Here is a 25731-nt window from a genome sequence, read left to right as displayed (position 1 = left end):
TTTCCATTGAGAGATAAACAGAGATGCAAAGAGTTCAGATAGTTAATCAAAGTCCACAGCCAAAGAGCAACACAGTTAGCTCTGTTTGACTCCAAAGTCTGTGTTTTCCCCTAGTACATCAGACCACTTACCATCCAGGGGGCTGTCTGATTTTCTAAACACATTTTTAGTCCCAAACTCCCATACCACAGTAGAAGTTGCTTACATGATGGATGAGAACCAGAAAAAAAAATACTGGGACATAACTTTAGGTAGGCAGGATCAATGTACTAAAAAAGGCAAGAACAGAACTAACTCATTCTCCCAATCAAAATCTCCCTCCCTTTCCTACTTTATGAAGTAGAACAGCTGAGACAGGCCACCTCCCTCCCACTCTTTTTCCAACCTCCACCTTCTCTGAATCTCCACCTTGAGATCTTGCCCTCCTTAATCAGTTGTGCGGACAAGAGAACTTAAAGAGCAGAGGCAGTGTGGGGAGCAGGAGCTTAATTTATCAATAACAACATGGCTGCAGCAATGAATGCCTGTATTTAGGAAAAGGACAAAGCCAGACCAGCTCTGCAGACCATACCATCTTTCTCCCCTTCTCTCCTGCAATTTCTACTTTCCAATATCAGGTGATAAGTACACCTAGGTAAAGACTGCCTCCTTGGGGCAAGCCTACTCACAACTCTCACTTTCTTCTTTTCCACCTTCTCCATTTATCTGTGTTGCTAAGTTAAGCTAGGTCCTGCTTCCTTGACTTGCCCACAGTGCCTCCACTCTTCAACTTTCCTCCTCCATATAAATGACCGAAGAAGAATGAATCTCGAGATTTTGTTTTATGGGAAGGAAGAAGCTCCCTAGAGTCACTCGTATCACCATCATTATCATCACCACTAACATCGCCACCAGCCGCATCATTATCGCCATTATCACCACCATCATTGCAGCTAATATGTATTGACCAGATACTGAGCACCAGGGATAGTTCCAAGTGTATTACATGCATTACCCATTCACTCCCCACAGCAATATTATAAAGTGGGCATTACTTTAATCCATATTTTCAAATAATAATACCAAATACAGGTAAGTTAAATAGACGGCCTAAAGTCACAGAGCTAGAAAGCAGTAGACCCAGGATTCACATCACAAAGTCTAGACTAATAGCTTTCACACCACAGCTGCCTCTGCAGGGCTCAGGCTCCAGCCTGGCCTTTTACCAGGAGCCCTGCATTAAACTGTCAGGGGCTTGCACCATTGTGAACATTCTGATACTCTCTGAGCACCCAGCTCACCTTATTAGGGTGTGACTAGGAGGGCAGAATTTTAGAATTCCTGAGTCTCTGGCCAAAAGCCTTCACAGTCCCTCAAAACTATGCTTAACTATCAACATTTTCATTGATCTTTCACCAGAGGCCAAGTAACTCCTTTCTAATCATTGCTGTTGTTGTTTAGCCGCTGTGTCCGACTCTTTTGCAACCCCATGGACTGCAGCCCACCAGGCTTTTCTGTCCGTGGCTTTTCCCAGGCAAGAATTCTGTAGTAGGTGGGGTGACGGGTGGCTGAGGTGAGGGGGAAAACCTGAGGACTAGGGTGGGAGGAGGGGCAGCCCCTGGCTCAGCTCAAAAGACAAGGAAGACCTTCCAAGAGGTGACTGTGGGCAGAGGGCAATAAGCCAGGCCAGGAGGAGGGTAAGCCAGGCAGACAGAAGGGCATAAGCAGGACCTGCACGTGGCAAGAGACACAGCCCAGTTCCAACACAGTGGGTTAGCAACATGCGACATCACTCTATGGGCTTATGGGAGATCACAGCAGGGTTTTAAGTCAGGAAGTAACATGGTCAGATCAGTGTTTTAGAAATAGAAATCTGGCTACTATGTGGCTTCAGCCTGGAGGAAAGCACACCTGGATGCCACAGTCCAGGGAGAAATGCTGAGGACCAGAAACAAGGCTGTGAGAAGCAGCAGAGCGTACTCATAATACCACGGACCTAGACCATAATTGCTGAGCAAGGTGGAAGGCGGGAGGAGAGGGGACGACAGAGGACGAGATGGTCGGACGGCATCACCAACTCAAGGCGGGAGGAGAGGGGACGACAGAGGACGAGATGGTCGGACGGAATCACCAACTCAATAGACATGAGTTTGAGTAAACTCCGGGAGTTGGTGATGGACAGGGAGGCCTGGCCTGCTGCAGTCCATGGAGTCGCAAAGAGTCAGACACGACTGAGCGACTGAACTGAGGCCCTAATTGGGGGTTCAGCTCTCAGTTCTGCCCCCACCACACGGGGGGGGACCCTGAGCCTCCCCCACCCTAAACTGCAGTTTCCACATCTGTAAAATAAGGGCAAAAATCTTGCAGACAAATTCCACTAATCATTTGAAGCACAGATTTCAAAGAGCCTATTTATCTTAAACTTCATTATCTAAGAATAAAGAAAAGGAGGTGGCTCAGTGACCCCAGCCTCCACATCCCCAGCGTCCCCACTAACTTTCCTTCTCATCTCTGGAAAAGAATCATCTGTTATTACCACCTCTTTAATCACATATTAGCTGGTAACAGATTCCTTTGATGAGTTTCACCATTGTTATTTATGAAGAGCAATGCCAGACCAAAAAAAGACTTTCAAAAGAAATGCTTTAAATGCTTAAAATCCAATAAAAAGTTACACGACCATGAGGAAAAATTATTTATACAGTTTGACTTCAATTATGTAAGAAATGCATTCATAGGCTTGGGGAAAGCAAGAAACCACCATGTTAACAATGGTTATCTCTAGCGACAAGGCTAGCGGGTGATTCTTCTAATTTTCTCCTTGTCTGTCTCTCTTTCTCTCTGTGTGTGTGTGCGTGTAGAGTGGTGGTTTCTTTAAAATGTCCACAATGGACATACATTAAATCCCATCCCCCCCCCCCCCAAACCAGAAAGGTTCTGAAAGGGAGACCATATTGATTTCCCTAGAAGAGATTTTAGGAGTAATTTCACTAAGATCCTTCTACTGCTTGAGGAAGCAGAGGGCTGTTGGCCCACAGCCCTTGAGGGGCAGCTCTAAGGGCAGAAACTCTCACAATTCTGGCAGGAGCCAGAGCTTGCAGGTAACCACAGACAGAGATAATCACACACACTAACAGAGCTGTTAAGTTACAAATCTAGTGAATGAGGCTTGGATTGCAGAACCACAGAGCATGATTCCATTCCTCAATGTTTGTCATCAAGCTTCAGGACCTTGGCCAGTTCCCAGAGCATCTCAGGACCTAGGAGTTTTTTTATTTTCAAATGAGGAAGTAAAACTAGGTAATCTTTAAAGTCTCTCCCTGGGCAAAAATTCTACTGTGATGTCAATAAAAATGTATTAAGTGCTAACAAGGAGAATAATCTCAAAGTCACAGCGTGACAAGGTTTATCGGATGCCCAATGCCACTGGATCCCAGCGAGGGGTGCCACCAGCATGCTTGGGAGATGTGAAGGAATGACGGAGGTGGAGAAAATTGGTCAGGGTTCCCATAGGATGTATGCCAGCTACCCAGAAGACGGGAATGAAAAGATCAGCATATGTAAAACCAGAGTGAAGTGGGAAACACAGGAACCCCATGGCACTGGGATATAGCAGAGGTCACCATTTTTGATGGAGCCTGAATACCACCTAAGGGAACTGGGCTTTATCAGCAGGTAGTGGGGAGCCCCTCCAGAATAGAAAGTGAGCAGGCTGGTGTTTCAGGAGAGCAGGACTGGACAGGCAGGAGGCTGGGGTAGTAATTCAAACAAGATGTAACATGGAGAAGGCAGATGTGAAGAAACGTCACTGCATGCCCCCAGCCTTCTGTGCTTGTGTGTTTGTGTGTGTGTGTGCATATACGCTTAGTCGTGTCCGACTCTTTGCAACCCGATGGTCTGTAACCCACCAGGCTCATCTGCCTATGGGATTTTCCAGGCAAGAATATTGGAGTGGGTTGCCATTTCCTACTCCAGGGGATCTTCCTGACCCAAGGATCGAACTTGTGTCTCTAGTGTCTCCTGCATTGGCAGACAGGTTCTTTATCACTGGCACCACCTGGGAAGCCCTCTGAATGAAATCCAAATTCACATGATTTTGCCAGAAGAGTTACAAGTTCCCTCCACTGTGCTAAAGGGTACATATTGTAAATCCTTGTATTTGAGAAATTCTCATATCATACATAGCTACTTACAGAGGCTATTCTTTATCTTATAAACTAATAGGAGCTCTTTATATATCATAAAAAGCTGGAGTAGGAAATAGCAAGGCTGTATATTGTCAGCCTGCTTATTTAACTCATATGTTCAGTCGGACATGACTGAGTGACTGAACAAGAACAATACATCATAAAGACATTGCTGTTGTTGTTCAGTCACTCAGTCCTATCCTACTTTTCCAAGGACTGCAGTACATCAGGCTCCCCTGTCTTTCACTGTCTCCCAGAGTTTGCTCAAACTCATGTCCATTGAGTTGCTATCTAACCATCTCATCCCGTCGTCCTCTTTTCCTTTTGCCTTCGATCTTTCCCAGCATCAGGGTCTTTTTCAGTGAGTCAGCTCTTCGCAGAGATGGCCAAAGTATCAGAGCCTCAGGTTCAGATCAGTCCTTCCAATGAATATTAAGGACTGATCTCCTTTAGGATGGACTGGTTGGATCTCCTTGCAGTCCAAGGGACTCTCAAGAGTCTTCTCCAACACCACAGTTCAAAAGCTCAGCTTTCTTTATAGTTCAACTCTCACATCCATACATGACTACTGGAAAAACCATAGCTTTGACTAGATGGACCTTTGTGGGTAAAGTAATGTCTCTGCTTTTTAATATGCTGTCTAGGTTGGTCATAGCTTTTCTTTCACAGAGCAAGTGTCTTTTAATTTCATGGCTGCAGTCACCATCTGCAGTGGTTTTGGAGCCCAAGAAAATAAAGTCTCTCATTGTTTCCATTGTTTCCCCATCTATTGGCCACGAAATGATGGCACTGGATACCATAATCTTCGTTTTTTGAATGTTGAGTTTTAAGTCATCTTTTTTACTCTCCTTCACTTTCACACTTTCATCAAGAGGCTCTTTAGTCCCTGTTCACTTTCTGCCATAAGGGTGGTATCATCTACATATCTGAGGTTGTTGACATCTCTCCCTGCCATCTTGATTCCAGCTTGTGCTTCATCCAGCCCAGCATTTCACATGATGTACTCTGAATATAAGTTAAATAAGCAGAGTGACAATATCGATGATTTTCCTTGATGTTTTTTTCCCCCATAGCATATTAACCAGGATTTACTTTTTACAAACTATTTCATCTATTTAGATTTATATCTATTGAGGGAGTTCATCTTCATTTTTCTTCCAGAAGATCCAGTCAATTGCTCCCCAAATTAATAAATGAAACATTCTCTCCCCATTGAGTTGAAATATCATTTTATCAGATACACGTATGTGTAGGTACTCTATTTTGATCCACTGGTCTAGTTTCTCTTGCAAGACCTGCATATAGTATTAACACAGCTTTCTAATTTTTCATATCCAATATGGCAAATCTTCCCATGTTATTCTTCATTTCAACAATTTTTCATCTAGCCTCATAAATTTATACTTTCAGATGAAACTTTGATTGATTTGATCACATTCCTCCTCCCAATTCCACTATTATTCTTACAGGAATTACACTCGAAATGAATTTGGATGACATACCAATTGGTTTAAATGTCTCACTCTTGATTAGATCCAGATCCTTCGAGTAAAATACGGTGACTTATTCTCCTGGTGCCTGGCAGGATGCCCAGCTTTACTATGAGAAGCTGGAGTGAATCAGAACACCTCCACGCAACTATTATATACAGGATGGATAAACAAGGTCCTACTATAGAGCACAGGGAACTATATTCAATATCCCGTGATAAACATAATGGAAAAAATATGAAAAAGAATATATATGTATAACTGAGTCACTTTGCTGTACAACAGAAATTAACACAGCACTGTGAATCAAATATACTCCAACAAATTTTTTTAAAAAAAAAGAACACCTGCACTCAATGTCCAGCACAGGGTGGAGTGATTTTTTCCTCTCTGTTCATCCAGGAGGCAGAGAGGACTTCTTGGGGCCTTGTCTGACAGATGTCAGTTTCACCCTCAAGAAATTAATAAAAAATTAAGGAAGTAACGGAGTCTCTTCCAAGTGTTGCAGATCCCAGTTTACATAACGGGTTACATAATGTCTTTACTTTGTATTGGGTTGGCCAAAATGTTAGTTCAGACTTTTTGGCCAATCCAAAATTGTTTTACCTGCTCGATGAAAATGTCAGAGGAGCTTATACCTCACTGCCAAGCTCTCCCGTTCATCAACACATGTTCCTAGTATAATGACATTACCTTCGCAGGTGCCCAAGCCAACCTGGTGGCTCACACACTTTACCTGGCAAGGGCCATTACGTGTACCCTCATGATGCCAGGCACTGCTTGTGTGTGTGTGCTAGTTGCTCAGTCGTGTCTGACTCTGCACTGTGCTTGCACCCAGTAAATCTTGGTTCACATCCAACCCACAGTCAAAACAAGCTTAACCTTGATGTCAGATCTTCAGCTGCATATTTTAGAAACCTCTCCTCCATCTTTAGTTAAGCCTTTTCTTTAAGCTCCAACTGAACTCTTACCTCTTCCAAGAGGCCTGTGATCCACCGAGTCCACTCAGCTCCCCTGCACCTTGTCAGTACCACTTGATCTATGATCTATATGTCAGGTTACAACCTCACAAATTCAGTCACAGCTGATGTACACTGTTTGGCTTTTTTCCTCTTGTTTAATGTTGCAAAATCGGGGGACAGATAGTGGGTGATGGGCAGTCTGAATCTCCAGGCTGCTGCAGACTCCACTACACCTTTGAATCTTCCATAGGCCTGACTCACACATTTGCAGCACTGGTGTGAATCTCATGGAAATTGAGCTTGCGACTCTGATACACACAGTTAATCCAAAACAGTTGCACAGCAGCATTGTTTACATGTTTCATAACATTGATGAGGCTTATTGAGCACTTAGAGAATGCCAGGCACTGTGCTCAGTACTTTGCCTGACTCAATTCATTTACTGTGGTTCAGTTCAGTTCAGTTCAGTCGCTCAGTCATGTCCGACTCTTTGTGACCCCATGAATCACAGCACGCCAGGCCTTCTGGTCCATCACCAACTCCTGGAGTTCACTCACACTCACGTCCATCGACTCAATGATGCCATCCAGCCATCTCATCCTCTGTCGTCCCCTTCTCCTCCTGCCCCCAATCCCTCCCAGCATCAGAGTCTTTTCCAATGAGTCAACTCTTTGCATGAGGTGGCCAAAGTACTGGAGTTTCAGCTTTAGCATCATTCCTTCCAAAGAAATCCCAGGGTTGATCTCCTTCAGAATGGACTGGTTGGATCTCCTTGCAGTCCAAGGGACTCTCAAGAGTCCTCTCCAACACCACAGTTCAAAAGCATCAATTCTTCGGCGCTCAGCTTTCTTCACAGTCCAACTCTCACATCCATACATGACCACTGGAAAAACCATAGCCTTGACTAGACGGACCTCTGTTGGCAAAGCAATGTCTCTGCTTTTCAATATGCTATCTAGGTTATCACCCTATAAAGCAGGTATTATTATTCTTATTTTACAACTAGGATACTGAAGTCCAGGGAGGTAAGTAGTGTGCCCAGTGTCACATACAATCAGTGGGGGAACAGGGATTCAGAGTCAGGCTTCTGGTGTAAAAGCTTATTTTCCCCACAGCACTATAGAGCCATCACTGACACGCCTCATCTCTCCACTTGATAATGACCTTCATGAACATGGTCCACAGGCAGAGGTTACCTGGCCCAGGGACCAGTGGGGCTGAAATCCAACCCACTGCTCCACCGCCTAGCCTTGCACCCATGGATCTTGAACAGGCATCTGAAGCAGAATTCCCAGAGGACAGAAGTCTCAGGCCTGTGTGTGAATGCCCTTCTGCACAGCTGGTATTAGAACAGGATTTTAACCTGGGCGCTTTGGCTCCAGACCCCTGCTGTCTGCAGCCTGGGGGGGCCACCTATTCCTGCTTCTCCTGAAGGCAATGCGTGAGCCAGAGGCAGCCCTGAAGACCTGGATATGATGCGTCTCCATCCTCATGAGAGGGTCTGGGCCATGGAGGTGAAGTGAAAGTAGCTCAGTCGTGTCTGACTCTTTGCGACCCCATGGACTATACAGTCCATGGAATTTTCCAGGTCAGAATACTGCAGTGGGTAGCGTTTCCCTTCTCCGGAGGATCTTCCCAACCAAGGGATTGAACCAGGGTCTCCTGAATTGCAGGTGGATTCTTTACCAGCTAAGCCACCAGGGAAGCCAAGAATACTGGAGTGGGTAGCCTATCCCTTCTCCAGTGGATCTTCCTGACCCAGGAATTGAACTGGGATCTCCTGCATTGCAGGCAGATTCTTTACTAACTGAGCTATCAGGCCATGGAGGAAGGGCTTATAAATATTGATTAAATGAATGTTCTCTGACCTTTCTTGCAATCACGCAACCATCAGCTACCTCCTCCACTGAGGGGCAATCACAGGCAATGATGACACTCAGCCCAATCAGGGATCTTTACCTGTTGAGGGCCACCCACAACGTAGGGCACAGTGGGGGACGCACGGACCAGCCAGGAGGACTGTCTACACCTGTGTGCCTGCCTCGGGTTTTGTTCCTGCCTCTTCTGTGTAGGAATTCAGCTTGCTAGGAGGCAGTGTGGTCCACTGTCCAACAGCAGGGCTCTGGAGCCAAAGGGCCTGGGTTTAAATCCCGTTCTAACACCAGCTGTGCAGAAAGGCACTCATGCAGTGGGCCTGAGGCTTCCATCCTCTGGGAGGCCTGCTCCAGATGCTGGGCCATGGCTGGTGTCTGGGAACCCGGATTTTAGAGGGTTCCCACCATCCCCTGATAAGTGGGGCTCACGGCCTAAACTGCTGTGCATATGGTGTGATTTACACTCAACACACACTGTCCTGCTGGGAGGTGCCAGGCACTGGGTCTCTAATGACTTCCCTGATGGACAGCAGTTCACATGTGATGTCACAACTCCGTGCTGGAGGAATTCAGCATGCCCTGCGTGTCTCCACTGGGAGAGAGCCTGGGAAGCCTGTACTTGGTATCTCCAGAGCCTGTCCCACACGTCTGTTTCCTTTGCTGATTCTGCTCTGCACCCTTCTCTATCAACATCAGCCTGAGTATGACAATGTGTGCAGTGCTTTGGGTCCTCCTAGGGAAACCCTGAACCTGGGGGTGGTCTTGGGAGCCCTGACACATGGTCATGTGACCTTAGGCAAATGCCTTGACCTGGGCATGCCGCAGTTTCCCCATATAAGAAATGGAGGCAATTTAAAAGTTCGATCTATCCCCCAAGATTGTAGTGAAGATGTCATGATTCAGCAAATGTAAACTCCTTGGCCTGGCAATTACTGGGAGGCTTCCCAGGTGGCATCAGTGGTAAAGAATCCACCTGTCAATGCAGGAGGCACAAGAGACGTGAGTTGGTTCCCTGGGTCTTGAAGAGCCCCTGGCGGAGGGCATAGCAACTGCTCCAGTATTATTGCCTGGAGAATCCCATGGACAGAGGAGCCTGGTGGGCTAACGCTCCATAAGGTCACAAAGAGTCAGACGTAACCGAAGCAACTTAGTATGCGTACACTGGGGGTTGAAGAAATGTGGACCGTGTTTATATGATAAATAAACACTTGATGAACACATGAATGAATGGATGCGTGAGCTGCGGGTGAGCGGATGATGAAGAAAAAGGGAGAAGTGTTCCTGATGGACCGCAGAAGCAGGTCTCTAAGCTCTGGGAAGACAAAACACGGACCACCCACTGGCCACGGGCAAACACCAAAAGGCAGGTACCAGCCCGCTGAACAGATGTACAGATGGGTGGGTGAGGCCTCAAGCTGGTCCCAGGCAGTGACCAATCCATCTCGCCCAGATGAAGCGGGTATTCAGAAAACCAGCGAGACAGCCCCCAGGCCACACTGGGGAATCCCAGACCTCAGGGAGCCCCCAGCCTCCGCTCGGGTCTAGGAGGCTAAGGTCAGTGGTGGGCCCCTCCCCGGCCTCTGAGGACAGCAAGAGACCACAAACCACAGACAGAAAGAGACACAGTGGGGGTGTAATGTGGGTTTCCCGGTCAAAGTTTTCTCTTACCGTGATCTTTTCTTCTGCTGTTATGGTGAAGGGGGCTTTTAGCTGGGTTCTGTTCTAGAAAAAAGCATAAAGAAAGCAGTTCAGTCAACCGGTTTTGGCATCTGAGACACCGGGTAACAAGTGGTCTGTTTCCGATCCACCCACCTGGAGCTACAGTGGGTTCTTGACTGTCGGGGGTGGGGGGTGGTCAGAGCTGGTGGTGGTCTTAAAGTCACTCCAGGGGAAAAGGTCTGTAGAACCCTCATGCCTCCTCTCCCGGAGGCATGTGTGAAATCCAGACACCAGTTCCCCTAACGGCCAGGGAAACACAGGCATCTTACCAGGGTGGTGAAACACTTGGAGGGGGGTGAGGTCAGGGGAAAGGAATGACCTTGAGCAACTACCCTCCCCCTCCAAGGTCTGGTCTGCCCCCTTCAGGAAGGAGGAGAGAACTGCAGGCTCTGACGTCAGTGAGATCCCCTTTCATTCCAGTGCTCTCGACCCCCCAAGTCCCAACACCCTAAACATCCACTCCCATACTTTCTAATACTCCTCTGCTTAGAAAACATAGGGAATGAAAGGTGAGCGTTATGACTGCTATCTGTCCAGTTCAGTTCAGTTCAGTCGCTCAGTCATGTCTGACTCTTTGTGACCCCATGAATCACAGCACACCAGGCCTCCCTTGTCCATCACCAACTCCCGGAGTCCACCCAAACCCATGTCCATTGAGTCAGTGATGCCATCCAACCATCTCATCCTCTGTTGTCCCCTTCGCCTCCTGCCCTCAATCCTTCCCAGCATCAGGGTCTTTTCAAATGAGTCATCTCTTCGCATCAGGTGGCCAAAGTATTGGAGTTTCAGCTTCAACATCAGTCCTTCCAATGATCACCCAGAACTGATCTCCTTTAGGATGGACTGGTTGGATCTCCTTGCAGTCCAAGGGCCTCTCAAGAGTCTTCTCCAACACCACAGTTCAAAAACATCAACTCTTTGGCACTCAGCTTTCTTTATAGTCCAACTCTCACATCCATACATGATCAGAGGAAAAACCATAGCCTTGACTAGATGGACCTTTGTTGGCAAAGTCATGTCTCTGCTTTTGAATATGCTATCTAGGTTGGTCATAACTTTCCTTCCAAGGAGTAAGCGTCTTTTAATTTCATGGCTGCAGTCACCATCTGTAGTGATTTTGGAGCCCAGAAAAATAAAGTCTGACACTGTTTCCCCATCTATGTCCCATGAAGTGGTGGGATCAGATGCCATGATCTTCATTTTCTGAATGTTGAGCTTTAAGCCAACTTTTTCACTCTCCACTTTCACCTTCATCAAGAGGCTTTTGAGTTCCTCTTCATTTTCTGCCATAAGGGTGGTATCATCTGCATATCTGAGGTTATTGATATTTCTCCCAGCAATCTTGATTCCAGCTTATGCTTCATCCAGTCCAGCATTTCTCATGATGTACTCTGCTATCTGTCCAATCTCGTGGTATCTGAGGAGACCCAACATGAGAACATGCTTCTTTCTGGGGTTGGAGGTAGAATATCTTGCAACTGAAAGGCAATGCAGAGGAGTGGAAGGAAGCAGATTATGCAGGTTCATGCTGGGCTTCATCGTTCTCCAGCACTCTGGCTTTGGACAAGGTACTGACCTCTCTGTGCCTCAGTTTCCTCATCTGTACAGGGGGGATTTTATTCCTCTCATAGGCTGGCTGTGAGGATGAATCAGAAGAGTGCCTGGCCCATAAGGAAGCGTGCTATGAAAGTATGAATGCTGTTGGGTGTAGCAGGTGGTGATGGTGGTTGCTGTATCATCGTAGATAACCTGGCCTGGAGACTTGGAGCCAGAGTGAGCTAGGCAACCCCTGTTTAATTCTATCATGGCCACTCTAGAGGCATTTTCCCCTGACCTGAGCGATGGTCCACCCGAAGCAGGAAACCCCCTGATCCATGTCCTACAGTCGTTACGGCAGCTACACTGGGAGCACTGGGGCATCCCAAACCCATCACAGGCCAGGTGGAGAAGCTGATGTTTTAGGGAGGGAAATGGATGTGAGAATTGGACCATAAAGAAGGCTGAGCATCCAGAATTGATGCCTTCAAATGGTGGTGCCAGAGAAGATTCTTGAGAGTCCCTTGGACTGCAACGGGATCAAACCAGTCAATCCTAAAGGAAATGAACACTGGATATTCTTTGGAAGGACTGATGCTGAAGCTCTAATACTTGGGTCATCTGATGCAAACAGCTGACTCATTGGTTAGACAGCATCATCGACTCAATGGACATGAATCTGAGCAAACTCCGGAAGACAGTGGACAGGGAAGCCTGGCATGCTGCAGTCCATGGGGTCGTAAAGAGTCAGAGACAAACTTAGCAACTGAAGAACAATGGAAATTAAAACACACACACATGTCTTTAAAGAAGAGACACCTCTGAAGCAATCACTTGGCCCTTCTGTTCCTGAATTGTATGTGCTGCAGAGTATTTGTGGTGTCTTGTGGGTTTCAGGGTCTTCTGAACTAGTGGGTTCGAAGGCTGGCTTCCTCTCTCTCTTCTCCCTCTGGGTCCCTCCTTGCTGTTTCTTGACACCCAAGGTCTAAACAGAGAGGGGCTGAAAGTGTGCTGCGCAGCCTATCTCCATCTCTTTGCAAAACAGAAACCATCAGCCTACATCCACCATATAAACTTCAAGGCTTAAGAAACATGTTTTAGAGCACAGCCTGAAGCCGGGAAACACAGACCACGTGAGATCCAGTGATGGTTTTACAAGGTGGGTGGGATGTTTACACAATATACGGTAAGGAACTGGAGATGAATGTTCTAAATTCTTCCCTCTTGACTTCTGCTGCATCTCTGTCCTGTCTCATGTACCCTTGTATGAAGTTGAGGTGCATGTGTCTGTATCTGTGTGCACATGTGTATACCTGTGTGTATAACTGTGTGTATTCCTGTGTGTATACCTGTGTGTATTCCTGTGTGTATACCTGTGTGTATTCCTGTGTGTATACCTGTGTGTATACCTGTGTGTATTCCTGTGTGTATACCTGTGTGTGTTCCTGTGTGTATACCTGTGTGTATTCCTGTGTGTATTCCTGTGTGTATACCTGTGTGTATTCCTGTTTGTATTCCTGTGTGTATACCTGTGTGTATTCCTGTGTGTGTACCTGTGTGTATACCTGTGTGTATTCCTGTGTGTATACCTGTGTGTGTACCTGTGTGTATACCTGTGTGTATTCCTGTGTGTGTACCTGTGTGTATTCCTGTGTGTATTCCTGTGTGTGTACCTGTGTGTATTCCTGTGTGTATTCCTGTGTACCTGTGTGTATACCTGTGTGTATACCTGTGTGTATTCCTGTGTGTATACCTGTGTGTATTCCTGTGTGTATACCTGTGTGTGTACCTGTGTGTATACCTGTGTGTATTCCTGTGTGTGTACCTGTGTGTATACCTGTATGTGAGCTGGAGAAGGTAGTTTCCAGACTCAAACACAGTGCATTTCTGACAGTACCTCCCTCCTATGGTGAGGATTAGAAAGTGGTAACTATTTTTATTGCTTTCATACCATTTTAAAATGTCAGAACTGGAAGAGATGAGTTTGAAGGGAATCTTTTGACCCCCACCCCTCATTTCTCAACTGGGAAAACTTAAGCTCAGAAACACTGAACCATTCTAAAAACATAGCGAGGGCAGCATTTCAGCCTGTGAAGTACCAGACACCAAGTCCACGCCAACATGAAGGATTTCACCCCACTGGGTACCTGCATTTTTAAATAATTCCTTTATTCTCCCATCTGTAGTGTGAGCCTCTCTACAGCCGACAAGCAGAGCAGACCAATGTTCTTGTGTGGAGTTGACAAGATTTTCCCTCAGACTTGGATCGTTTTCAATTCCAAATACACTGGACCTTCTCTCCATCCTAGAGGAAGGCCCAGGAGTCACCCAAAGAAACTCTGAAGTCCAACTGGGTGAATCAATTAGAGAACAAGGCATAGGAGCCTTATCCAGCCCTTATGCGCTCAACAAACACCGAGCTTTCTAGGAAACTTTTCTAAGGCAGGTCTAAGAAAGGCAATGCTGACAGTCTAATGCAAGCAGGTAGGAGCCTAGAACACACACTATGAAGTCTGGAGCTCTAGAATCTCCACTCTGTCCACAAAACTGCCCAGAGAGAGAGCTCTTGAAGGCTTGGAAGGGAAAGGAACCTGAAAGCCACATGCAAATATAAAATCATCGCTTTTATCCCAAGAGACTGGAGACATAGAACAGTCTTCCTTTTTATTGATGAGAAACCAAAGGCTCAGAGAAGTTAAAAAAGAAAAAAAAAAAACCACACACCTGCCCAAGAATCATTAGTTCAGTGATCTATTCATGCACTCACTCAGCGAGCAATTACTGAGCACCTACTGTGTGCAGGGCTCTATTTTTGACACCAAGAATACAGATTGGGAATAAGACCAATGGGGTCTCAAGGAGCAACATTCTAGTGGGAGGACGGAGGGTTACCAGGGTGATAGTGTTGGTACAACACACACAAGCACCAAGCAAAGCAATGGACAGGACCCATTAGGGGGTGACAGCCAGGGAGCCCCGACTCCACGCCTCCTAATATCCCCCCAGCCTCCCCAGGCTCTCCTGGGAGGTGTGAAGCTGCCTTGGTCTAAAGTCCTAATGACCCTACACAGGGAGCTTTTAATTTCATTGGGTTTCTGAGTTTCTCACTGTGGGTTTCTGACTGTTGCCTTTATCTTAAATTTTGACTTTAGCATATTTGGTTTCCTGTCCTTTGAAATTCAGATGGTATTTTTTTCTGGGCCTTTTATTTCCCTTTTTTCATCCTTCTCTGTTCTCGTTCTTGACTTTGCACTTAATTGTTTTCTGAGACATTCGTCTTTTCTGACAGTTTCATATGGCTTTCTCATATCTGGTCCTTACCTTTATGGAATCTTTCATTTTATTTAATTTTATCCAGGATTAGTTTTCTTACTGCAGCAGAAACACTGCACACAGGCCTCTCAGCCTTGGATGGAAGGAGCTAGCAGCTGTGAGGTCGATTTTGGTTTTGCCATGTGACCTGGAGTAGTCACGCTGGAGCCTCGTTTTCCACATCTGTTATGAAAAGTACTTCCTCCAGGGGCTGCAGTCTGAACAAAATGACCAGAGTAACTGCAATGCAGCAGATCCAGGTTCGATCCCTGGGCTGGGAAGACCCGCTGGAGAAGGAAATGGCTACACACTCTAGTATTCTTGCCTGGAGAATTCCATGGACAGAGGAGCCTGGTGGGCTACAGTCCATGGGTTGCAAAGAGTAGAACACAACTGAGCGACTTACACACACACACACACACACACACACACAACGAGAGCACAGGCTCCACGAGGACAAGGACATATCTCTTTCTCTGTAGCCCCAGGGGTGCACAGCGCATAGCATGGGCAATGCACCAACCGCATTCACCACCTACGTGGATTAACAAAAGAGTGAATGGAAAATGAAAATGCTCACGGTAATGGGGTTACAGGTTGAATCATGTCCCCCCAAAATCTATAGCTGAAGCCCTGACCCCAGTGTCTCGGAATGTGTTTGAATTTGGAGATAGAACCTTCAGTTCAGTTCAGTTCAGTTCAGTCGCTCAGTTGTGTCCGACTCTTTGCGACCCCATGAATCGCAGCACGCCAGGCCTCCCTGTCCATCACCAACTCCTGGAGTTCACTCAGACTCACGTCCATCGAGTCAGTGATGCCACCCAGCCATCTCATCCTCTGTCGTCCCCTTCTCCTCCTGCCCCCAATCCCTCCCAGCATCAGAGTCTTTTCCAATGAGTCAACACTTTGCATGAGGTGGCCAAAGTACTGGAGTTTCAGCTTTAGCATCATTCCTTCCAAAGAAATCCCAGGGCTGATCTCCTTCAGAATGGACTGGTTGGATCTCCTTGCAGTCCAAGGGACTCTCAAGAGTCTTCTCCAACACCACAGTTCAAAAGCATCAATTCTTCGGCGCTCAGCCTTCTTCACAGTCCAACTCTCACATCCATACATGACTACTGGAAAAACCATAGCCTTGACTAGATGGATCTTTTTTGGCAAAGTAATGTCTCTCCTTTTGAATATGCTATCTGGGTTGGTCATAACTTTCCTTCCAAGGAGTAAGCGTCTTTTAATTTCATGGCTGCAGTCACCATCTGCAGTGATTTTGGAGCCCAGAAAAATAAAGTCTGATGCTGTTTCCACTGTTTCCCCATCTATTCCCCATGAAGTGATGGGACCGGATGCCATGATCTTCATTTTCTGAATGTTGAGCTTTAGGCAAACTTTTTCACTCTCCACTTTCACCCTCATCAAGAGGCTTTTTAGTTCCTCTTCACTTTCTGCCATAAGGGTGGTGTCATCTGCATATCTGAGGTGATTGATATTTCTCCCGGTAATCTTGATTCCAGCTTGTGCTTCCTCCAGCCCAGCATTTCTCATGATGTACTCTGCATAGAAAGTTAAATAAGCAGGGTGACAATATACAGCCTTGAAGTACTCCTTTTCCTATTTGGAACCAGTCTGTTGTTCCATGTCCAGTTCTAACTGTTGCTTCCTGACCTGCATATAGGTTTCTCAAGAGGCAGGTCAGGTGGTCTGGTATCCCATCTCTTTCAGAATTTTCCACAGTTTATTGTGATCCACACAGTCAAAGGCTTTGGCATAGTCAATAAAGCAGAAATAGATGTTTTTTTGGAACTCTCTTGCTTTTTCCACGATCCAGAATCTTAACAGATGTGATTAAGGTAAAGCAAGGCCATCACAGTGGACTCTAATCGCACCTGACAAGCGTCCTTATAAGGAGATGAGGATACAGACACACACAGAGGGACGACCATGTGAGGCACAGGGAGAAGACAGCTGTCTACCAGCCAAGGAGAGAGGCCTCAGAAAGACAACCCTGCCCATACCCTGACCTGAACTTCCAGCCTCCAGGGCTGTGAACGAACACATTTCTATTGTTTGTGAGCCAGCTGGTCTGTGGTACCTTTTCACAGCAAACCAATATCAATAGAAAGTATATGGTTGAGTGCTTATTACACACAAGACATGGTGATGAGAAATTAACATCTATGTAAATAAATTTTTAAAAAAGGAAAAAAAAACCTATGTAGACATGTGTAAATAAATATGAGACCATGGCAAAAAAAAGAAATTAACATCTATGCATGACATATCTTGATAATCAGGTCCATAGAGGTTACAAGAAGCTAAAAGGGAGCCTGGTTCACGGCAAAGTGTGTGAGATTCCAGGGCCCATTCACTAATCCAGAATTCGGCATCACTGAATGAATGGAGGATGGAAGGAAGAAGAGCATGGATAATGTGCTCGAGGTTTCTAAAAAAACAATGACAAGACAGAAACCACAAGTAACACAGACAATACCGGTGACGAACTCTGGAAGGACAGCTGGGCAGGAAGCAGCAGGATGTCTCCACTCCCGACGTCTCTGGCCTCCAGCGAGGCTGTGTAGCTGACGGAGAAGGAGTCTCCAACTGTTCAGAGAGAAGGCACATGTGGTTAGCAGGGGGGTCCCTGCACACCCCAGACACGGCCACTGTCGAAAGGCGGCGGCACCACAGCGCACGGCGGTAGCCAAGGCCCCTTTGAGCTCACACATTTTTTAGCATGGAGAGTAAATCAAGCAGGCGTGCTCTTGAGCCCACTCTGCTTTCACTCGGAAGGGCTGTCAGCAGGTGCAGGGAGCTTTACCTGGACCCCCAACCCATCCAGGAATGCCTGGGGCTGGGCGGGTCAGCCTTCCTAACTCAGGATGTATTTAGCTCATCCACTTATGAAATACATAACCTTTCTGTTTTGTTTGGAATCCAGGTGGGGATCCTATTTATTCCCACTGATCCTATTCACACAATGAAGAAAAAGTCTTTACTGAACTAACTTTTGGGTGACACTAGCTGCCACTTTGACACCTCCAGGCAGCCTGGTCCTGGGAGCCCAACACGAGGCACAGAGAGGCCGTGCCAGACCAGACCCGGGAGAGGGAGAAGAAGGCCACTCAGGATCATGGAGGGTCCCTTCTGATCTCATGGTCGCTGGCTGGTGCTTAATTACACAGAGAAGCTTCCCTAGAAGACGGGGTTTCTGACTCAAATCTCCCCTTAATAAGAAGCCAGGATTGAAACGCCAGCTATTAGGAGATGGCACCTCTGCCATAGGGAGGGGTCACACCCCAAGGTGAACCAATGGGCTCTGGAGTTATGGGTGGGGAACTCCCTTTTCTTTAGAAGGACTCCCAGAAGTGGGTGCCAGAGCACCCACAGTTCACAGCTGCAGGGACTGAGATTCAGGGATGTACAGAGCGCACATGTCAAGAGCAGAAGTCAGCAAGTTCATGGGCAAAGTGTGTGGTCCTGGCTCCGAGCAGGTGAAGTGCAGGAGTGGCAGGTGAGTGAGGGGCAGGGGAGCAGAGAAAGGTCCTCCAGCGGGACACAAGAGTAGGAGCTGATGCCGAGCCGTGGGAGGAGCGTGCCCAGTTCGGGATGGTAGGAGCATGGACTACACAAGGCCACTGGAGCGATAAAGTGAGAGGCAGGCAGAGTGCCAGGCCATGTCGCCCCATTCAGACTCTGCAGTGACTCTGTGAGTCCGGGGGACACACACCACACCTGCAGCTCAGAGAAATGCAGTGATTTCCAGAGGCCACACAGCTCTGAAATGGCGAGGAGTCAAGGGAGCTCTGTCTGAGATAGAGTCTGGGCTCTGCTCTCAGCCCTACGTTCCTGTCTCTAAGCACGAGCTGAAGAACTGGGGAGATTTATTTTTACATCATTGAAGAAAGGCATTGAAGATCACTTAGCTGAGACGTACCATGATGGTTCTTACACCATGCTTAAACCAGCGCCAGCAAAGAGGTCACTACTGGCGGGCCAACTCCACTGACAGCTTCTGTCAATAGTATGGTGTTAAGATGGATTCTGAGGTTTCATCTAGACTCAGAAAGAGTGGTGGCATTGATGAGCAATGTGGGCCATGTATAAGGAAGTCAGTAAGAGTCCCAGGCCTGTGAGAGGCACTATAGCATCGTGGGTATGGGGTGGACGGAGAAGTCAGACTGAGTCTGTCTCCGCCTTGACTACCAACCCTGGGCCTTGGGCAGGTTCCTCATCACCTTAGTTTCTTCATCTGTAGACAAGGCACCTTCTCAGAATAAAAGAAGTCCCACCTTCCTAGGAAAACTGACAGCTCTGAAGTCAGAGTAACAACTGCATTCCAGAATTATTGTTTTTTTTAATTCCTTGTTTATTTTTGGCTGTGCTGGGCCTTCACTGCTGTGCAAGCTTTTCTCTAGTTGTGGCTAGTGGGGGCTACTCTCTAGGTGTGGTGCGTGGGCTTTTCATTGCGGTGCTTTCCCTTGTTGTGGCAGATGGGCTCTAGGGCACATGCATTTTAGAAGCCGGGCTCCCAGGCTCTGGAGCACGGGCTCAAGAGTTGTGAAACGAATGAAAATGAAAACACAACAACCCAAAACCTGTGGGACACAGTAAAAGCAGTCCTAAGGGGAAAGTTCATAGCAATTCAGGCACACCTCAAGAAACAAGAAAAAAGTCAAATAAATAACCTAACTCTACACCTAAAGCAACTAGAAAAGGAAGAAATGAAGAACCCCAGGGTTAGTAGAAGGAAAGAAATCTTAAAAATTAGAGCAGAAATAAATGCAAAAGAAACAAAAGAGACCATAGCAAAATTCAACAAAGCCAAAAGCTGGTTCTTTGAAAGGATAAATAAAATTGACAAACCATTAGCCAGACTTATCAAGAAACAAAGGGAGAAAAATCAAATCAATAAAATTAGAAACGAAAATGGAGAGATCACAACAGACAACACAGAAATACAAAGGATCATAAGAGGCTATTATCAACAATTATATGCCAATAAAATGGACTACGAGGAAGAAATGGACAAATTCTTAGAAAAGTACAACTTTCCAAAACTCGACCAGGAAGAAATAGAAAATCTTAACAGACCCATCACAAGCACGGAAAATGAAACTGTAATCAAAAATCTTCCAGCAAACAAAAGCCCAGGTCCAGACGGCTTCACAGCTGAATTCTACCAAAAATTTAGAGAAGAGCTAACACCTATCCTGCTCAAACTCTTCCAGAAAATTGCAGAGGGAGGTAAACTTCCAAACTCATTCTATGAGGCCACCATCACCCTAATACCAAAACCTGACAAAGACGCCACAAAAAAAGAAAACTACAGGCCAATATCACTGATGAACATAGATGCAAAAATCCTAAACAAAATTCTAGCAATCAGAATCCAACAACACATTAAAAAGATCATACACCATGACCAAGTGGGCTTTATCCCAGGGATGCAAGGATTTTTCAATATCCGCAAATCAATCAATGTAATATACCACATTAACAAATTGAAAAACAAAAACCATATGATTATCTCAATAGATGCAGAGAAAGCCTTTGACAAAATTCAACACCCATTTATGATAAAAACTCTCCAGAAAGCAGGAATAGAAGGAACATACCTCAACATAATAAAAGCTATATATGACAAACCCACAGCAAACATTATCCTCAATGGTGAAAAATTGAAAGCATTTCCTCTAAAGTCAGGAACAAGACAAGGGTGCCCACTTTCACCATTACTATTCAACATAGTTTTAGAAGTTTTGGCCACAGCAATCAGAGCAGAAAAAGAAATAAAAGGAATCCAAATTGGAAAAGAAGAAGTTAAACTCTCACTATTTGCAGATGACATGATCCTCTACATAGAAAACCCTAAAGACTCCACCAGAAAATTACTAGAACTAATCAATGATTATAGTAAAGTTGCAGGATATAAAATCAACACACAGAAATCCCTTGCATTCCTATACACTAATAATGAGAAAACAGAAAGAGAAATTAAGGAAACAATTCCATTCACCATTGCAATGAAAAGAATAAAATACTTAGGAATATATCTACCTAAAGAAACTAAAGACCTATATATAGAAAACTATAAAACACTGGTGAAAGAAATCAAAGAGGACACTAATAGATGGAGAAATATACCATGTTCATGGATTGGAAGAATCAATATAGTGAAAATGAGTATACTACCCAAAGCAATTTATAGATTCAATGCAATCCCTATCAAGCTACCAACAGTATTCTTCACAGAGCTAGAACAAATAATTTCACAATTTGTATGGAAATACAAAAAACCTCGAATAGCCAAAGCGATCTTGAGAAAGAAAAATGGAACTGGAGGAATCAACCTACCTGACTTCAGGCTCTACTACAAAGCCACAGTTATCAAGACAGTATATGGTACTGGCACAAAGACAGAAATATAGATCAATGGAACAAAATAGAAAGCCCAGAGATAAATCCACACACATATGGACACCTTATCTTTGACAAAGGAGGCAAGAATATACAATGGATTAAAGACAATCTCTTTAACAAGTGGTGCTGGGAAATCTGGTCAACCATTTGTAAAAGAAAGAAACTAGAACACTTTCTAACACCATATACAAAAATAAACTCAAAATGGATTAAAGATCTAAACGTAAGACCAGAAACTATAAAACTCCTAGAGGAGAACATAGGCAAAACACTCTCTGACATACATCACAGCAGGATCCTCTATGACCCACCTCCCAGAATATTGGAAATAAAAGCAAAAATAAACAAATGGGACCTAATTAAACTTAAAAGCTTCTGCACATCAAAGGAAACTATTAGCAAGGTGAAAAGACAGCCTTCAGAATGGGAGAAAATAATAGCAAATGAAGCAACCGACAAACAACTAATCTCAAAAATATACAAGCAACTCCTACAGCTCAACTCCAGAAATATAAATGACCCAATCAAAAAATGGGCCAAAGATCTAAATAGACATTTCTCCAAAGAAGACATACAGATGGCTAACAAACACATGAAAAGATGCTCAACATCACTCATTATCAGAGAAATGCAAATCAAAACCACTATGAGGTACCATTTCACACCAGTCAGAATGGCTGCGATCCAAAAGTCTACAAATAATAAATGCTGGAGAGGGTGTGGAGGAAAGGGAACCCTCTTACACTGTTGGTGGGAATGCAAACTAGTACAGCCACTGTGGAGAACAGTGTGGAGATTCCTTAAAAAACTGGAAATAGAACTGCCTTATGATCCAGCAATCCCACTGCTGGGCATACACACTGAGGAAACCAGAAGGGAAAGAGACACGTGTACCCCAATGTTCATCACAGCACTGTTTATAATAGCCAGGACATGGAAGCAACCTAGATGTCCATCAGCAGATGAATGGATAAGAAAGCAGTGGTACATATACACAATGGAGTATTACTCAGCCATTAAAAAGAATACATTTGAATCAGTTCTAATGAGGTGGATGAAACTGGAGCCTATTATACAGAGTGAAGTAAGCCAGAAGGAAAAACACCAATACAGTATACTAACGCATATATATGGAATTTAGAAAGATGGTAACGATAACCCTGTATACGAGACAGCAAAAGAGACACTGATGTATAGAACAGTCTTATGGACTCTGTGGGAGAGGGAGAGGGTGGGGAGATTTGGGAGAATGGCATTGAAACATGTGAAATGTCATGTATGAAACGAGATGCCAGTCCAGGTTCAATGCACAATACTGGATGCTTGGGGCTGGTGCACTGGGACGACCCAGAGGGATGGTATGGGGAGGGAGGAGGGAGGAGGGTTCAGGATAAATTTTAAGAAAAATTATTAAAAGTAAAAAAAAAATATATATATATATAAAGGATAAAGTAAAAAAAAAAAAAAAAAAGAGTTGTGATGCACAAGCTTAGTTGCTCTGCACACGTGGGATCTTCATGGATCAGGGATCAAACCTGTGTCTCCTGCATTACTTCGGAGCCACCAGGGAAGCCCCCAGAATTGGTTTGAAATCTCCTTAATTGTACACCTGTGGCAGATTCAGATCAATGTATGGCAAAATCAATACAATATTGTAAAGTTAAAAAAAAAGGGAAAAATAATCTCCTTAATTAACCAATGACAAGCTCACTTCAGGAAACACACCTCTGAAAGCCAACCAGTGATGGTGTCATGCTTTGAACGGGAGCTAATTAGCAGCAGAGTCACTTCCGTTAATACAGCTGAACACGTCAAGAGCACGCTTCCTGGGCTGATGCCAAACCCCTCCCGTGTCTGTCCAGCACTCCCCCAAACAAGCTCTTCATTTCACTGAGTGACGGTCATTTTGATCATCTGGCTGATGGATACAGTGGGGTTCGCTATAACCTCTTTGTGTACATTTGAAATTGTTTGTAATAAACTTTGAATATGCATATTTTTAAAAATCCTTCCCCAAATCCCACCTCTCTCAATCTAAGTGACAAACCAGCTTCCTGGTTGCAGACGCTGAGCAGGGGTCTCCTCCTCTGATGCCCCGCCAGCAGATTCTACCATGAGGATCAACGGCATGAACACAAGTCCCGTGTCTGAGAAGATGCCTGCTGCCCATCCTGCGCTCTGTGCCCATCTGTGTGTATCTCCATTGTGCCCCACCCTTAACTTTGTACACGTGGCTATTACCTTGCAGAAACTTCTTCCTGAAAGCCTGGAAGCCTCTCGAGGTCTGGTTTCCAGCCGACTCCCTGATCGTGAGGCCTGTGATGTTGTCGAGTAAGAACAGGTCGGAGAGGTTGGCGGCCGTGGGTGTCCTGGTGTTGTTCACAAACAGTCGCACGTGGGCCGATGGCCACTCACTCTGCACAGATACCTAGGACAGGAGGGGAAGTGAGGCCAGACTCGCTGTTGAGCCCGACTTCCCAATGTAAGGCCCCAGCTCGAGCTGCACCCACTAGGTCTGCAGGCAGAGGGAAGGGACTACAATCTCATGAGGGTTCTAGAATTCATCAGGTCTGATTTCAAAGGCCCTGGGAGAATTTTGACTCCCACTTGACAAGTTGTTGCTCAGACCGGTTCAAAGAAACCAGGACCCTGAAATGCAGTGAAACCACAGAGAAACTTAGATGAAAAAACATCCATGCGTGAGACTACAGTGGGGAGATTGTCACAACTGGGGTCACCAAGAAAAACAAGCTGCAGCGCTTTCTTAATCCATTATTTTGAAGATTCAGCCCCAGCCAGTCCGGGCCTCTGACTGTCATTTGATCTCCAAGTTTGCCCTGAGCTGGTCTCCTGTCTCCTGGCCAGTCGCCTTCCGGGTTCTGCCCACCCATGTGTTTGCACAGCTCAGTTATTCAGAGCCAGTGGCCCGTCTCCAGCTTGGCTCCCCACCTGGTCTCTGACACCGTGTCCTGCCCCCTCTCTCAAAGCCTATTTCCCACCATTCCTGCCCTTCCTTCACCCCAGCTCTGCTGAAAGAGACAGAGAAGCTGAGAAAAGAGAGAGAAGTCATGTACACCCCCAAGAAGAATGAGCTCTGGATTGTAATAAGTGAAAAAAGCAAATTGTAAAACTTGGTATATAGGGTACTGTCACCTACGTAAAAAGGGGAAGAAAGAAGGTATGTGTATGTACGTGCACATGGGCATGCACACATACTTATAACTACACCCATGTAGCAGGAAGCATTTCTAGGAAGACACATGAGAAACTGGTAGCTACAACTGCATTCCAGGAAGTGCAGCAAGAGAGCCAAGGCCTGGGCCGCAAGAGAGCTGTGCAGTACACAGTTAACTAAGCAGAGGTGGACTGTCCAAACCCCGCCTATCCCAAAGAGAGGACCAGCTCCTGAGAGACTGGCCCTTAAAGCCCGTGGAATATCTTGTCTGGAAAGAGTGTCTTGCTATACTTATGGCCTTGGGCCACCCCAGGTAGTCTGTGCTAACCATGTGATTCGTGGTGAGGGCCTTGGGCAAAGCTGTGTTCAGGTGACCTGAGTAACTGAGGTCAGTGACATGAGTGTTCCATGCCTACATGATGGATCCTCAATAAGAATCCTGGACTCCACGGCTTGGGTGAGCTTCCCTGGTGATGTCACACACCACTGCTGGGAAAAATTAAATGCTGTTCCTTCAGTTCCACCAAGAGAAGACCAGGTGTCTTGGGCCTGGTCTCCCCAGAACTCTGTCCTACGAGCTCTTGGCTTTGCTGACTATAATCTATATCGTTCTGCTGTAATAAACTGTGACTGTGAGTAGAGCAGTTTTTCTGAGTTCCCTGAGTCCTTCTAGGGAACCACTGAACCTGACGATGGTCTCGGGGACCCTCAACACAAGGATCATGTGAAGGTCATCTCATGAGATTAGTAAGAATCAAAGACCTAAAAGATATTACATAAATTTGTAAACTGTTGGCATCATACCAATGTTAAAATCTGGGAGAAAATACATGCTTTCTTTCCCATTTTAAATAATCACAGAGGATTTTCAGTAATGATTTTGTTGTTACCAAAAAAATCTTAGTCTGGTGCTTCCATATAAAATATGAGATCCCTGTGGGTCACTTCATCACCCGTGTTCAGATACGGGTAGACGGCCACATGATCTGCCAGTTCTTTAAATACATAACTCTGCTAATATACATTTTTGGCAAATTCAATTACTTTCTCTTTAAGTATAAACCACAGATGAATACTCAC

At 45.6% G+C, this 25731-nt stretch overlaps 1 protein-coding gene across 3 annotated transcripts in view; it reads right to left on the bottom strand.

Moving 5' to 3' along the window:
• EVC2 (EvC ciliary complex subunit 2) overlaps positions 1-25731 on the bottom strand; it is a 165045-nt gene that overhangs the window by 118827 nt on the left and 20487 nt on the right. For all 3 annotated transcript variants that reach the window (XM_070791783.1, XM_070791781.1, XM_070791782.1), the window contains exons 5-7: positions 23718-23904; positions 17548-17657; positions 10161-10214 (exon numbers count right to left, since the gene is read on the bottom strand). In XM_070791783.1, the coding sequence (XP_070647884.1) occupies positions 10161-10214; positions 17548-17657; positions 23718-23904 (351 nt within the window). The remainder of the gene's footprint in view (positions 1-10160; positions 10215-17547; positions 17658-23717; positions 23905-25731) is intronic.

This window comes from Bos indicus, chromosome 6, assembly GCF_029378745.1.
Source record: "Bos indicus isolate NIAB-ARS_2022 breed Sahiwal x Tharparkar chromosome 6, NIAB-ARS_B.indTharparkar_mat_pri_1.0, whole genome shotgun sequence".
Taxonomy (NCBI): Eukaryota; Metazoa; Chordata; class Mammalia; order Artiodactyla; family Bovidae; genus Bos; species Bos indicus.
Note: the sequence above shows the minus strand (reverse complement) of the source record. Positions and strands in the feature narration are given on the sequence as shown.